At 48.7% G+C, this 15,300-nt stretch overlaps 2 protein-coding genes across 2 annotated transcripts; both read right to left on the bottom strand.

Annotated features, from left to right (window-relative positions):
- Positions 1–112: 112 nt before the first annotated feature.
- Positions 113–5,080, bottom strand: LOC120752946 (alcohol dehydrogenase 1-like). The gene is made up of 9 exons (XM_040064786.2): positions 4,926–5,080; positions 3,888–3,989; positions 3,295–3,436; positions 3,112–3,199; positions 2,780–2,999; positions 2,387–2,647; positions 1,952–2,087; positions 771–909; positions 113–354 (listed from the first exon to the last, which is right to left on the bottom strand). Exons 1-9 carry the CDS (start codon positions 4,941–4,943, stop codon positions 330–332), a joined length of 1,131 nt encoding a protein of 376 aa, XP_039920720.1. The 5' UTR covers positions 4,944–5,080; the 3' UTR covers positions 113–329.
- A 4,741-nt stretch (positions 5,081–9,821) lies between these two features.
- On the bottom strand, positions 9,822–14,030 carry LOC120752947 (alcohol dehydrogenase 1-like). The gene is made up of 9 exons (XM_040064787.2): positions 13,893–14,030; positions 12,851–12,952; positions 12,258–12,399; positions 12,075–12,162; positions 11,743–11,962; positions 11,350–11,610; positions 10,906–11,041; positions 10,448–10,586; positions 9,822–10,063 (listed from the first exon to the last, which is right to left on the bottom strand). The coding sequence occupies exons 1-9, from the start codon at positions 13,908–13,910 to the stop codon at positions 10,039–10,041; spliced, it is 1,131 nt and encodes a 376-aa protein (XP_039920721.1). The 5' UTR covers positions 13,911–14,030; the 3' UTR covers positions 9,822–10,038.
- Between the last annotated feature and the right edge of the window lie 1,270 nt (positions 14,031–15,300).

Raw genomic sequence — 15,300 nt, 5'->3', positions numbered from 1 at the left:
AGGCCATTGCTCACTGCTGAGACTAAGGGTATAGTGGAAAGGCCTTCGATGTGGGGGGGAGCTCCTCCTGTCCTCTGGAAAAACTTTGATTGAATGAACTACATGGGACAAGTTTGAAGAAAACCTTTTATTAGTAAAAGCATTTTCTTGGGAGAGACATCCTTCTGGATCTTGTCCAGGCACAGCTGGAGCAGCAGTGACACCAGCACAGGTGAGTTCCTCATTCTCTTCTGCTTGTGCCCCACAAGGAGATGCTGCTTGAGAAGGGCCCAAGCCAGGAGAGCATCTGCTGAGCCGGTCCCTGTGTTCGGCTTCCTGGGCTGTGTCCTTCAGAAGAGCAGGACAGTGCGGATACTGAAAAGTGGAAGGGAAGGGAGGGTTTGCAGCAGCTCAGGAGCAGGCAGTGGGGCAGGCAGCTGTGGCTGTGGACCGGCCACTTCTTTGTCATCCAGCTGACAAAGCTGACTGAGCTGCAGGAGGCTGCAGCAGCGGGGCAGCCTTCAAACCCCTGCTGAGGGGAGCCCCTCAGGGGATAAGGCCACAGGATCTGTGCTGAGCTGAACCATGAGCAGGAGGGTTCCCTGTGCTGAACGTGGGCTCTTCCCTCTGCGCTAGGGCAGATCTTGCCACCGCCCAGCTCTGAGGCCCTGCTTCCCCAAAAGGGTCCGGTGCTCTTTGGGAAGGCAGTGTTGCCTGCTCTGCCTGTTTGAATTTTAGGAGGAGGTGTTGAGGTTTGCTGAACCTCACTCCTGCTGGTCAGGGTCTCTCACCTTTTTCCTGCATGTAACAACTCAAATCCCTCGTTCACTTTAGCGAATGGCAGGGTGTGCGTGATCAGCAAATCTGAATTGAATTTCTTCTCCAAATAGCTGGATACTAAATTTGGAATACATTCTCTTGACTTCCAGCCTAGAAAGAGGAGAAAGCAGCTGCATGAATAATGGGAGAAGGGCTGTTTTTGTAAGACAGTGTTACTGTGAGGGTGTCCTGGTTTGGGACAAATTTGGGAGAAAACCCCTGTAGAGGATCCCTCTAAGGAAGCAAGCCCAAGTGGCCCCTCCCTCCAACTGGTCCGGAAAAAAAAACCTCTTTGGAGAAAAGTGGAAAAAACTATTTTACTAAACAAATGAAGTGCATACAAGTGTAAAGAATGAATAATATGAAACAATAAAACCTCTCCTTCTGAAGTGAGATGGCAAATTGAGAAAGTCCTTGCCGTGGGTGTAGCTCGGCTCTCTCTCTCAGTGCCTCTCCTCAGTCCCAGTCTCTACGGCGCTGCTGGAAAATGCTGAGATCCAGGCCCCGGTGGGCCGCAGGTGCAGCCCCCAGTGCTCCCCTGGGTTTTCAGTCCAGAGCAGGTTTAAACAGTTCCAAGAAAAAGGAAATAAACAGTCCAGGGAACTTCTCTGCCCTAGCTAGCTGAAACTAACTAAAAGCAAAAAAAAAAAAAAAAAAAAAAAAAAAAAAAAAAAAAAAAAAAAAAAAAAAAAAAAAAAAAAAAATCTCTGTCCTGCAGTCTCTCCAAGCCTCCGCCGAACACGCTGTCCGTAGAAGAATGTGGAGGAGTCAGGCAGTTTTCTCAAAACAAACTCCGCGCTTCTCCTTGCTCTTAGAACCAGTCTTAAAGGCACAGGACTCAATATACAGCACAAACAGAACAGACGATTGGGGATACAATCATCATAAAGTTACCCTAGGACAGAGGGTCAGGAGTGAGTAACCAATGCTGGTGCCAGACTCCTGTGAGAGATTTTCTACTCTTTAGGATGAGTTGGGTTACTGTGTGAAACAGGTGGAGATTTGTTTGCATGTGTACTGCTAATATTCAATACAGGCAATGCCATGCTCCTCTTCAGTTGTTTTCTACATGAAAGCCTTCTTTTTCTATGACTTGTCAACTAGCATGAAAGGAAAAGATGAAATATTTAGACTGTATTCTTAAGTTTACTACCTCCAAGCATAGTCCCCTTCCATGTACGTCCAGTCAGCAGAAGCGTGGGATCGATGGAAATCTCTGAACCTGAATCCAGTACCCCAACCATCACACAGACACCAGTGCTCATATTGCAGGAAGCCAAGGCAGCAATCTGATGGGACAGGCAGGAGAGTTAGAGAAAGCTCGGATGAGTTGTTCATGGGAATGCTCTTTTTGTGCAATCTCCTGCTCCTCCCTGGTACTCACATTCCCCTTGTGGAGCAGACCTGGAGAGCTTGTGGCCTCTTTTAAGATTCCTACGCTGTTTCATCCCCAAGCCAGCAGCATCCCTGCCTTTCTGCATGCAGCAGTGCAGGCAGCAGGCGAGGAACTTGCCACAGGGGTGAGTTTTGCCCTGCGAGGAGCCCCTGGTGGTCTGGCAGGGAGGACAGGTGCTGAAGTGCCACCTACCATGGTGTCCGCGTGCCCGATGACCTCAAAGGAGTAGTCCACGCCCTGCCCGGTCATCTCAGTGAGCACCTCCTGGATGGGCTTCTTGAAGTCTCGAGGGTTGATGCAGTCAGTGGCTCCCAGCTGCTGGGCCTTGGCAAACTTGTCCTTGTTGATGTCCACGGCAATGATGCGGGAAGCTCCAGCTGCCTTGCAGCCCATGACAACCGAGAGGCCAACTCCTCCAAGGCCAAAGACGGCACAAGTGGAGCCTGGTTTTACCTGCACAAATGGGACCTTGTGAGTCTCCAGTGGGAAGAGGAGGAAGAGCAGGAAGTGGGGGAGGGTTCTTTTGCACAGGATTGATGAGGTTGTGAGGGTGGGTGTGGGTACTAAAGATGCCTAAATACCAACCTTGGCTGTGTTGATGGCAGCCCCATAGCCTGTGGAAAACCCACAGCCGAACAAGCAGACTTTGTCCAGAGGTGCCGCGGCATCTATCTTGGCAACGGCATACTGTGGGACCACGGTGTACTCTGCAAAGGTGCTGACCCACAGGAAGTGGTGGATCTGCTTCCCTTTGCAGGAGAAGCGGCTGGTCTTGTCTGGCATCAGGTTTTGTGTTTCAAAGAAACTGTGGTGATATGCAAGTGTTTGTATTTGATTGGCTGAAGCACTGATGGGGCTGTCAGATTTGTCATAAAGTCAACCCCATGTGGGTGTAGGGGATGGCAATGGAAACTCACTGGGACTTCTGGCAGAAGTTGGATTCAGGATTCCGGCAGAAGCTGCATTCCCCACACTGAGGGTGGCAAAGAGGGATGACTTTGTCACCTGGAAGTAAACATTATCCCATGTTAGGTGGCTCTAAGGATGCTGCCTGTGTGAGAGCTGATTCCTGGGCATGTGTTTGTGTGTGTGTCAGTTACCTGGTTTCATAGAGGTCACTCCTTCTCCAACGCTTTCCACAATTCCAGCTCCTTCATGGCCAGGGATAACTGGGAATTCTGCTTTGGGAAAGCTTCCTTGCCGAAGGTGTTCATCCGTGTGACAGATGCCTGTGGCCACGAGCTATTTGGAGAGGAAAAGGCAGATGTCCTGGCCTCTGTCTTAACTCAGTTTGTGGAAGCAATTTTCTCAGGGGTGTTATGATGCGCCGTTAGTCATTGCTGGCACGCCATGGCAGCACACTGAGCTCAGGCTGAGCTTTCCCCTTCTGCTCACTTTGAACGCTCCTTGTGGCTTTCCTCTGCACTGGGCTGGAAGTGGAAATGGAAGAGAGGCCCCTACCAGGGCCCTGTCCAGCAGAGCCTGGGCTGGAGACAGGAATTCCTATGTGCCAGCTTAGGCAAGGATTAGTCCAAAAAGGCACCCCTGGCAGATGGTGCATTTGAGCCAAGGCAGCTCTGGACAATTAAAGCATCTTGGAGAACACAGATCCCTGAGTTATACTGAAGGCAGAACCAGAAGAAGAGCAATTCCCACAAGGAAGGAAGAAAAAGTTATTGAAATGTATTTTTACCTTGATGCGGACTTCCCCTGCCTTTGGGGGTGCAACTTCCACCTCCTCAAGAGAGAGTGGTTTGCCCGGGGCCCAGGCAACAGCAGCCCTGCACCTGATAACCTGGAAGCAACCAAGAGGGATACACGGCATTGGAACATTGGTCTTTAGCACACAGTTGGTGGAAATCATCTGCAATCCTGATGTGTTCCAACTTGGTGATGCTCAGCTGCACCTGAAACCAGGTGATGTCCAATAAAGACTGGCCTAGTTTAAGGTCTGAGGAAACCGCGTTTGTGGTGTGTCACCCAAGGGGTATCAGGTAGAGCTTTGGAAAATCATTGGGTTTTGATGGCTTTGCAGGATTTTTCATAGCATCCCCGTATGTTACCGCCCAGACTGTGCTGCTATGGGGACTGTGGACCCCAGTTAGTGGAAATGCCTATGGAGAGCTTTGATGTCAGCCTTGTGACACACTGGGCTGAAGGTGAGGGAGAGGGGCTCTGGAACTGCCCCATCGGATTGGCAACTGGATAATTCTTTTCCCTTACCAAGGTTTGATCAGTGTGTGACATCTCTCAAACCCTTCCCCGATCAACTCAAAGCAGTTTGGCATCAGCAGAATGGAGCTCACAGCTTGAAAAGGGTTTTGCCATGGACAAGGTTGAGAGCAGGAGATGAGGGGCTGAAGAGGGCCCCCGTGAAGAGCTAGGTTTGCTGCCAGAGCAGGAGCACGGAGTGGGATTGAGCAGGAGGGTGTTTTTCAGAGCAGCACAATTGCATATATATATATATATATATATACACCATATATTGCATATCTGTCTCCTGCGCAGCTGGGCAGGAGAGAGGGGGAATGCACTACCTCATGCAGGTATGGACACGTGCAGTTGGCCAAAAGCAGGATCTGGTGAAGTTCACAGGGGTTTGGAAGAGGTGCGGGAGTGAGGTCGGAGGAAAGCGGGCTCGCAGAGCGGTGTGCGGGCTGAGGCTTTTGCAGCGCATTTTGCCAAGAGCGGGGCACCTCGGGAAGAAGGATGGGAAATGCGATGTCCTTACTTTTCCCGCAGTGGCCATGTGGTCTCAGCAGAGCTGTGTCTGTCGCTGTCGCAGGCAGGAGGGAAGCTGCTGCCTCGGCGTGTTGCAGGATCCGCCAGGCGTGGAGCGGGAGCAGTCCCGGTGCGGCGCCGTCGCTGGAGAGCGCTGGTTAATCTGTGTGGGATGCTGGATGCTGAGGAGCTCAGGGAGCGCTGAGGGGAGGAGCTGGATAGCGGCAGGGAGATGGATGGGGGCAGAAGTCGTCGAGGGAGGCTTTTATCAGTGACTTTGACCTTGGGTCATTCCTTGCCCTTCCTGCCCTAAAGTCTCAGGGAGCTCAAAATATTGGCTTATTTCTTCCTGTTGCTTCTGGCAGATGTGGAGGGAGATCTGCAGCAATGTTGGGTTTTCCTTCGAGTTCCTTTTGGCCAGATTGGAGCATTTGACCTGGTGGCCATTCACACCATGGTATTTGCAAAAGGATTAAAAATTAATAAAGAAATCAGCCCAGAACTAATGGCAGCTTAAACGTGGCGTGGTGGACAAAGACACATGTCCTCCTGGGCTGAAGCTTTACTGTCTGTGTTACTGCTGCTATTTTCACCAGAGCACTAAGTGCAGAATATGTCAGAAGAGGTTTTCTTTTCCCCAAGGACACATTTGCTTCACTCTGCCGTAATGGGGTTTGTAAGTAGGTTCACTCCACACAGGCATTACAGGTTCTCCCAGAGCTGTTTTCTGCTGAAGCATTGGACAAGGTGATGCATTGCAAGGATTGAATGGGCGAGAGCTTGTTGGAGGAGCAGGCTAAGACAAGCACCCAGCATGTGATGTAATCCCCACAGTTAGACAGGAATCTTCTTTCCCTGTGGCTGAAAGGACCCTTTTGCAAACCTAAGGAATAGGATAAATTCCTAGAAGATTGCCACTAATGACATAAACCCCCTTTTTGGACTGCTAGCCATTTAGAATGCTGAAATGAGGAGAAGTTAACTCTTTGGCTATTGAGAAAGATTATACATAAATAATAACACTTTTTTTTTTTTTTTTTTTTTTTTTTTTTTTTTTTTTAAATCAAAGGACATCTGTTGACATTTGGATGCAAACAGGATTAGACATGATCAGAAAAATTGTATCATTCCTGAATCAGGAGGGCATTACTCTGTAAACTCAACCTTGGCACACTCAGCTCTACAGTTGGTTCACATGTCCTTCACAAAATCACAGAATGGCTTGGGTTAAGAAGGGACCTCAAAGATCATGTCATTCCAATCCCCTGCCATGGGCAGGAACACCTCTGACTAGAGGAAATTGCTCGTAGCACATCCCAGTGGCCTCAAAGGCTGCCAGGGATGGGGCATCTGCAACTTCTCCTCAGCCTGTTCCAGTGCTTCAGCACTCTCACAGTGATGAATTTCTAACTAGTATCTGATCTAAACCTACTCTCTTTCATGCCTGTTATCCTATCAGGCTGCCCACCAGATATTGGGGAGCAAAAAATATGCTTCTTCTCCAAGATTTTCATGTACTTTCCCCTGCCTTGCAATCCTCACTTCAGCCTGAAAGTGGGCTGATTTCAGTGCTCAGCCATAACCAAAAATACTCTAGGCTGTTCAGACAGCCCCACTTTAGGGAAGTCCTGGGCCATAGATAGTTGGCTTTGATTGCCATTCTGTTTTCTGCATTGCACAACAGCTGGAAAGCAGTTCCAGAGGACAAAAGGCTGATATCTCCTGTGGCTGGCAGTGTTTGAAGTTGAAATTGACAAATTTAAAAAGTCCTGTGACAGAGAACAAAATCATTCCCCTGTTCCGAGATCGCATTCCATGCGTATGGCTTATGGTTTCACCTCACACGTGAGGACATAAATGTGCTACTTGTGCTGGCATTTCATGGCCCCTAAGACATGTGTAGTGTCTGTTGTTGAGTGCGTAACCTACACAATGGTTATAAAAGGATCTTTCAAATGTGTACTGTTATTTTTCCTTTAAAACATCCATGTCATGCTCTAGTCCTCCAAACTTGCAAACTCACCACTGATATGAGGACAGCCTAGGCTTGGGAATTGCTGTCTGCCCTGCTTGCAGTTGTTAAGTGCCATGGGGCACCATTTGAAATGTGTGGAATTATTGCAGGGTGTTGATACTGAGATCCTGTTGCTGTGCAGCTTTTGGTGTACATTTCAGACAGGAGGTTGTTGTGGTTTTCTTCTTATCCAGGTAATAGAGGGAAAAGAAGATCAAACTTGTGTGTCAGCAGGCATGGATTTAATGATTAACTTTTTAATGGCAGATCCTGTGTATCTACATTCTACAATATGTGCTATCCTGACTTGCTGTATATGTTCATGCATTTTATAAGTTTTCATAGCTGATCTGTCAGTGCACACAGGCACAGACTTCAAGGTGTTTGTCTTCATCTTGGTAGTCAGTTTTCTGTCCCCCTCTTTACGTTCTGGTTGTTTGCTGCCTGCATCAAAGAGGTGGAAAGATGGGAGACTGTATGACAGAAATCCCTGTGGAATAGATGCAGAAGTGCATTTATGAGGGCTAAGTACAAATATTATCTTTTCTGCTGCCTACAGCAGGCTTCAACAATTTTTAATTAAAAGTCCGAGCCCGATATTAGTGTATTTATTAATGACTCAGCATTATATTTCTGTCCACAGTGTAACTGGGCACCTGTTTCAGAGACCATTCTTGCATGCTACTGTGGAGGACAAACTAGATCATATCCTAGCAGGTATGGCTTTGCATTAGTTAGGAGTATTGATAACTCACTATTCTATAAGATGCCCTGGTGCTTTACTTCCCATTAGAAGAGAAATGCTGTGCACCTTGTACAAAATGAGAGCGGAATGAGGCAAATGAGGTAAGGAAAATGGGAGTTAGATCCACCCTGATATATTGTACATCACAGAGGTATATAAAAAAGCACTGATAAAGGTCTATTAAGATGAACAATTGGTTCTGTTCACCCTAGTGAAGGAGAATGGCTGAGAGAAAAACATTAAAATGGAGAACAGGACTGTTACAGCAAGTGCTAATTTTGAGTCGATGCTATCATAGAATGATGGAATATCTCAGCTTGGGGTGGACCCATTAGGATCATATCCTTGCCTTTTTTTTTTTTTTTTTTTTTGTGTGTGTGTGGGGGGGTTGTTTGTTTGGTGGTTGTTGTTGTTGTTGTTGTTGGCTCAGAATGAATTCCTTTGTTAGAGCAGCTGTGGTCATAATCTGTCCTATAGAATTTCACTCTGCAATGTAAGGAGGATTTTTACCTTATGATTTCTGATAGCCTAGGTATAGCACCTCTCACATCCACATTTATATGTGATGGGACATATATGCACATGGAATGTCTCTTTCCCATTACAGTCTGTAAATTTCTCTGAGGTTGTTCCAAGATCAAAACTAGACCAGGAGAAACGCCTCCAGACTAATATCAGGATCTAAAGAGGACAAATATGAATCAAAGAAGGAAAAATTAGGAGAGAATAGTACAGAGCAAAGCGATAGGTCAATAGTAGACACCCACGGTGGCATCTACATTATTTGTTTGCCCCTTGACTCTCACCCAGAGGCTCTTAACTGTGCCATTACAGCTCCATACAGTCCAAGCCTTCTGTCACATACCCTGCCACCCCCCTGCCTCTTCTGTCCTGCCTTTCCCTCCTGAAGAGCCTGTAACCATCCAGCAGGGCAGACCAGTCACAGGACTTGTAGATTCCTTAAGGCTTTTGGGGTGAATAGGCTAGCTCAGCACCCCAGCATCTCCACAGGAGTGGGGAACCGTGCCTCCGTGGCAAAGCCTTAGGACGCACAGAACCTGTAGGAGCGGAGGCACACTCCTTGAGCCTTTGGAGTCCATGAGGACCCGGGTAAAGGATTCGAGGAGACCTTCTTCTCTCGGGTAAATCCACGTGTTCATTGTGAATGGGTCCAGGAGGGAAGAACAGGCCCAGAGCACTCGTGCTTGGGGTTTTATGCAGGGGTGTGTAACAGAGGTTGATATAAACCATTAACCAATGGGAGATAACTGGGTAGGAGGAGAGGGGAGGACAGTATAATTTGGGAAACCAATAGGGTTATTCTGTGGGAGGGGTTGTGTTACGGAGTCCAGTGGGGTCTCAAAGGATTCATAACAGACACAGAACTTTCTGGATAAAAGGGATAGATTTTACAGTTACTGACAGGGAGTTTAGGCAGGGTTTAGATGATGGAGAAGGAAGGTGCTGGAACAAAGGGTGTGGGATAACTATATAGGGAGCAAAAGGGAGTATAGAAATTCTGGGGTAAACCATTAACACATGAAATATAGGGAAAGCCAGAATAAACCATTCCAGCAGAACACAACAAGGACTTGTCCCAGCAGTTTCACTTACGCCAACAGTATCAAGTCTCTGGCACCGGGTGAAAGCTTCCAGGTCAGCACTGGTTGTTCCTCAAGCTGCATTCATTGGTATAAAAACATTTCCACATGTGGTGCTTTGTAGCAGCACTTGTGAAGCAGATTGAGGGATCCCATTGGTGCTCCTTTCCTCAGGTTTGGGCACACAATGCCACTGTTCATCACTGGCCAGCCTGGTATTTTCCCATTCCCCTTTCCAGACTAGTTTAAAGCTCTATCAAAGAGCCCTGCTAGATCCTGTGCTAGAACTCCTTTTCCCCTCTGAGAAAGGCTCATGCTGTCAGATGTCAGTGGACCAGGTGTTGAATAGACCACCCCACAGTCAAAAATCCTAATTTTTTTTGCTTACATCAGACTTGGAGCCATGCTGCTGGATTGCCTATTCCTACCAGTATAATTCCGTGTTACAGACAGGTCAGGGAAATCACTGCCTGTGTTCCTGCTCTGTCAAGCAATCATCCCAAGGCCCTGGAGGCTCTGTTGAGTGAGTGCACTGTATCAGATGAGTTTGTTTAAAAGCCTTTATTAGTAAAAGCATTTTCTTGGGAGAGACATCCTTCTGGATCTTGTCCAGGCACAGCTGGAGCAGCTGTGACACCAGCACAGGTGAGTTCCTCATTCTCTTCTGCTTGTGCCCCACAAGGAGATGCTGCTTGAGAAGGGCCCAAGCCAGGAGAGCATCTGCTGAGCCGGTCCCTGTGTTCGGCTTCCTGGGCTGTGTCCTTCAGAAGAGCAGGACAGTGCGGATACTGAAAAGTGGAAGGGAAGGGAGGGTTTGCAGCAGCTCAGGAGCAGGCAGTGGGGCAGGCAGCTGTGGCTGGGGACCGGCCACTTCTTTGTCATCCAGCCTCTTCCTGACTGAGCTGCAGGAGGCGTGCAGCAGCGGGGCAGCCTTCAAACCCCTGCTGAGGGGAGCTGTGCTGAACCATGAGCAGGAGGGTTCCCTGTGCTGAACGTGGGCTCTTCCCTCTGCGCTAGGGCAGATCTTGCCACTGCCCAGCTCTGAGGCCCTGCTTCCCCAAAAGGCTCCGGTGCTCTTTGGGAAGGCAGTGTTGCCTGCTCTGCCTGTTTGAATTTTAGGAGGAGGTGTTGAGGTTTGCTGAACCTCACTCCTGCTGGTTAGGGTCTCTCACCTTTTTCCTGCATGTAACAACTCAAATCCCTCGTTCACTTTAGCGAATGGCAGGGTGTGCGTGATCAGCAAATCTGAATTGAATTTCTTCTCCAAATAGCTGGATACTAATTTGGGAATACAGTCTCTAATCTTCCAGCCTAGAAAGAGGAGAAAGCAGCTGCATGAATAATGGGAGAAAGGCTGTTTTGGTAAGACAGTGTTACTGTGAGGGTCAGGAATGAGTAACCAGTGCTGGTGCCAGACTCCTGTGAGAGATTTTCTACTCTTTAGGATGAGTTGGGTTACTGTGTGAAACAGGTGGAGATTTGTTTGCGTGTGTACTGCTAATATTCAATACAGGCAATGCCATGCTCCTCTTTAGTTGTTTTCTACTTGAAAGCCTTCTATTTCTATGACTTGTCAACTAGCATGAAAGGAAAAGCTGAAATATTTAGACTGTATTCTTAAGTTTACTACCTCCGAGCACAGATCCCTTCCATGTACGTCCAGTCAGCAGAAGCGTGGGATCGATGGAAATCTCTGAACCTGAATCCAATTCCCCAACCATCACACAGACGCCAGTGCTCATATTGCAGGAAGCCAAGGCAGCAATCTGATGGGACAGGCAGGAGAGTTAGAGAAAGCTCGGATGAGTTGTTCATGGGAATGCTCTTTTTGTGCAATCTCCTGCTCCTCCCTGGTAATCTGAAAACTCACATTCCCCTTGTGGAGCAGACCTGGAGAGCTTGTGGCCTCTTTTAAGATTCCTACGCTGTTTCATCCCCAAGCCAGCAGCATCCCTGCCTTTCTGCATGCAACAGTGCAGGCAGCAGGCGAAGAACTTGCCACAGGGGTGAGTTTTGCCCTGCGAGGAGCCCCTGGTGATCTGGCAGGGAGGACAGGTGCTGAAGTGCCACCTACCATGGTGTCCGCGTGCCCGATGACCTCAAAGGAGTAGTCCACGCCCTGCCCGGTCATCTCAGTGAGCACCTCCTGGATGGGCTTCTTGAAGTCTCGAGGGTTGATGCAGTCGGTGGCTCCCAGCTGCTGGGCCTTGGCAAACTTGTCCTTGTTGATGTCCACGGCAATGATGCGGGAAGCTCCAGCTGCCTTGCAGCCCATGACAACCGAGAGGCCAACTCCTCCGAGGCCAAAGACGGCACAGGTGGAGCCTGGTTTTACCTGCACAAATGGGACCTTGTGAGTCTCCAGTGGGAAGAGGAGGAAGAGCAGGAAGTGGGGGAGGGTTCTTTTGCACAGGTTTCATGAGGTTGTGAGGGTGGGTGTGGGTGCTAAAGATGCCTAAATACCAACCTTGGCTGTGTTGACGGCAGCCCCATAGCCTGTGGAAAACCCACAGCCAAACAAGCAGACTTTGTCCAGAGGTGCCGCGGCATCTATCTTGGCAACGGCATACTGTGGGACCACGGTGTACTCTGCAAAGGTGCTGACCCACAGGAAGTGGTGGATCTGCTTCCCTTTGCAGGAGAAGCGGCTGGTCTTGTCTGGCATCAGGTTTTGTGTTTCAAAGAAACTGTGGTGATATGCAAGTGTTTGTATTTGATTGGCTGAAGCACTGATGGGGCTGTCAGATTTGTCATAAAGTCAACCCCATGTGGGTGTAGGGGATGGCAGTGGAAACTCACTGGGACTTCTGGCAGAAGTTGGATTCAGGATTCCGGCAGAAGCTGCATTCCCCACACTGAGGGTGGCAAAGAGGGATGACTTTGTCACCTGGAAGTAAACATTATCCCATGTTAGGTGGCTCTAAGGATGCTGCCTGTGTGAGAGCTGATTCCTGGGTATGTGTTTCTGTGTGTGTCAGTTACCTGGTTTCATAGAGGTCACTCCTTCTCCAATGCTTTCCACAATTCCAGCTCCTTCATGGCCAGGGATAACTGGGAATTCTGCTTTGGGAAAGCTTCCTTGCAGAAGGTGTTCATCTGTGCGACAGATGCCTGTGGCCACGAGCTATTTGGAGAGGAAAAGGCAGATGTCCTGGCCTCTGTCTTAACTCAGTTTGTGGAAGCAATTTTCTCAGGGGTGTTATGATGCCCTGTTAGTCAGTGCTGGCACGCCATGGCAGCACACTGAGCTCAGGCTGAGCTTTCCCCTTCTGCTCACTTTGAACGCTCCTTGTGGCTTTCCTCTGCACTGGGCTGGAAGTGGAAATGGAAGGGAGGCCCCTACCAGGGCCCTGTCCAGCAGAGCCTGGGCTGGTGACAGGAATTCCTATGTGCCAGCTTAGGCAAGGATTAGTCCAAAAAGGCACCCCTGGCAGATGGTGCATTTGAGCCAAGGCAGCTCTGGACAATTAAAGCATCTTGGAGAACACAGATCCCTGAGTTATACTGAAGGCAGAACCAGAAGAAGAGCAATTCCCACAAGGAAGGAAGAAAAAGTTATTGAAATGTATTTTTACCTTGATGCGGACTTCCCCTGCCTTTGGGGGTGCAACTTCCACCTCCTCAAGAGAGAGTGGTTTGCCCGGGGCCCAGGCAACAGCAGCCCTGCACCTGATAACCTGGAAGCAACCAAGAGGGATACACGGCATTGGAACATTGGTCTTTAGCACACAGTTGGTGGAAATCATCTGCAATCCTGATGTGTTCCAACTTGGTGATGCTCAGCTGCACCTGAAACCAAGTGATGTCCAATAAAGACTGGCCTAGTTTAAGGTCTGAGGAAACCGCATTTGTGGTGTGTCACCCAAGGGGTATCAGGTAGAGCTTTGGAAAATCATTGGGTTTTGATGGCTTTGCAGGATTTTTCATAGCATCCCCGTATGTTACCGCCCAGACTGTGCTGCTATGGGGACTGTGGACCCCAGTTAGTGGAAATGCCTATGGAGAGCTTTGATGTCAGCCTAGTGACACACTGGGCTGAAGGTGAGGGAGAGGGGCTCTGGAACTGCCCCATCGGATTGGCAACTGGATAATTCTTTTCCCTTACCAAGGTTTGATCAGTGTGTGACATCTCTCAAACCCTTCCCCGATCAACTCAAAGCAGTTTGGCATCAGCAGAATGGAGCTCACAGCTTGAAAAGGGTTTTGCCATGGACAAGGTTGAGAGCAGGAGATGAGGGGCTGAAGAGGGCCCCCGTGAAGAGCTAGGTTTGCTGCCAGAGCAGGAGCACGGAGTGGGATTGAGCAGGAGGGTGTTTTTCAGAGCAGCACAATTGCATATATATATATATATATATATATATACACCATATGTTGCATATCTGTCTCCTGCGCAGCTGGGCAGGAGAGAGGGGGAATGCACTACCTCATGCAGGTATGGACACGTGCAGTTGGCCAAAAGCAGGATGTGGTGAAGTTCACAGGGGTTTGGAAGAGGTGCGGGAGTGAGGTCGGAGGAAAGCGGGCTCGCAGAGCGGTGTGCGGGCTGAGGCTTTTGCAGCGCATTTTGCCAAGAGCGGGGCACCTCGGGAAGAAGGATGGGAAATGCGATGTCCTTACTTTTCCCGCAGTGGCCATGTGGTCTCAGCAGAGCTGTGTCTGTCGCTGTCGCAGGCAGGAGGGAAGCTGCTGCCTCGGCGTGTTGCAGGATCCGCCAGGCGTGGAGCGGGAGCAGTCCCGGTGCGGCGCCGTCGCTGGAGAGCGCTGGTTAATCTGTGTGGGATGCTGAATGCTGAGGAGCTCAGGGAGCGCTGAGGGGAGGAGCTGGATAGCGGCAGGGAGATGGATGGCGGCAGAAGTCGTCGAGGGAGGCTTTTATCAGTGACTTTGACCTTGGGTCATTCCTTGCCCTCCGTGCCCTAAAGGCTCAGAGATCTCAGAAATGTTGGTTTATTTCTTCCTGTTGCTTCTGGCAGGTGTGGAGGGAGGAGATGTGCAGCACTGCTGGGGTTTCCTTGGAGTCCCCTTTTGGCCAGGTTGGAGCATTTGACCTGGTGGTCATTCACACCATAGTATTTGCAAAAGGATTAAAAATTAAAAAACACACACACACACACACACACACACACAAAAACAAAACAAAACAAAACAAAAAACACACACAAAAACCCCCACAAACAAACAAACAAACAAACAAAAAACAAACAAGCCCCCCCCCCCCCCCAACACACAAAAAGCCCAAAAAACAAAAAACCACAAAACCAACCCAAAACTAACGGCAGCTTAAACGTGGCGTGGTGGACAAAGACACATGTCCTCCTGGGCTGAAGCTTTACTGTCTGTGTTACTGCTGCTATTTTCACCAGAGCACTAAGTGCAGAATATGTCAGAAGAGGTTTTCTTTTCCCCAAGGACACATTTGCTTCACTCTGCCGTAATGGGGTTTGTAAGTAGGTTCACTCCACACAGGCATTACAGGTTCTCCCAGAGCTGTTTTCTGCTGAAGCATTGGACAAGGTGATGCATTGCAAGGATTGAATGGGCGAGAGCTTGTTGGAGGAGCAGGCTAAGACAAGCACCCAGCATGTGATGTAATCCCCACAGTTAGAAAGGAATCTTCTTTCCCTGTGGCTGAAAGGACCCTTTTGCAAACCTAAGGAATGGGATAAATTCCTAGAAGATTGCCACTAATGACATAAACCCCCTTTTTTGGACTGCTAGCCATTTAGAATGCTGAAATGAGGAGAAGTTAACTCTTTGGCTATTGAGAAAGATTATACATAAATAATAACACTTTTTTTTTTTTTTTTTTTTTTTTTTTTTTTTTTTTTAAATCAAAGGACATCTGTTGACATTTGGATGCAAACAGGATTAGACATGATCAGAAAAATTGTATCATTCCTGAATCAGGAGGGCATTACTCTGTAAACTCAACCTTGGCACACTCAGCTCTACAGTTGGTTCACATGTCCTTCACAAAATCACAGAATGGCTTGGGTTAAGAAGGGACCTCAAAGATCATGTCATT

Source organism: Hirundo rustica, chromosome 5, assembly GCF_015227805.2.
Source record: "Hirundo rustica isolate bHirRus1 chromosome 5, bHirRus1.pri.v3, whole genome shotgun sequence".
In the NCBI taxonomy this organism is placed as follows: Eukaryota; Metazoa; Chordata; class Aves; order Passeriformes; family Hirundinidae; genus Hirundo; species Hirundo rustica.
This window is presented reverse-complemented; position numbering and strand designations above follow the sequence as displayed.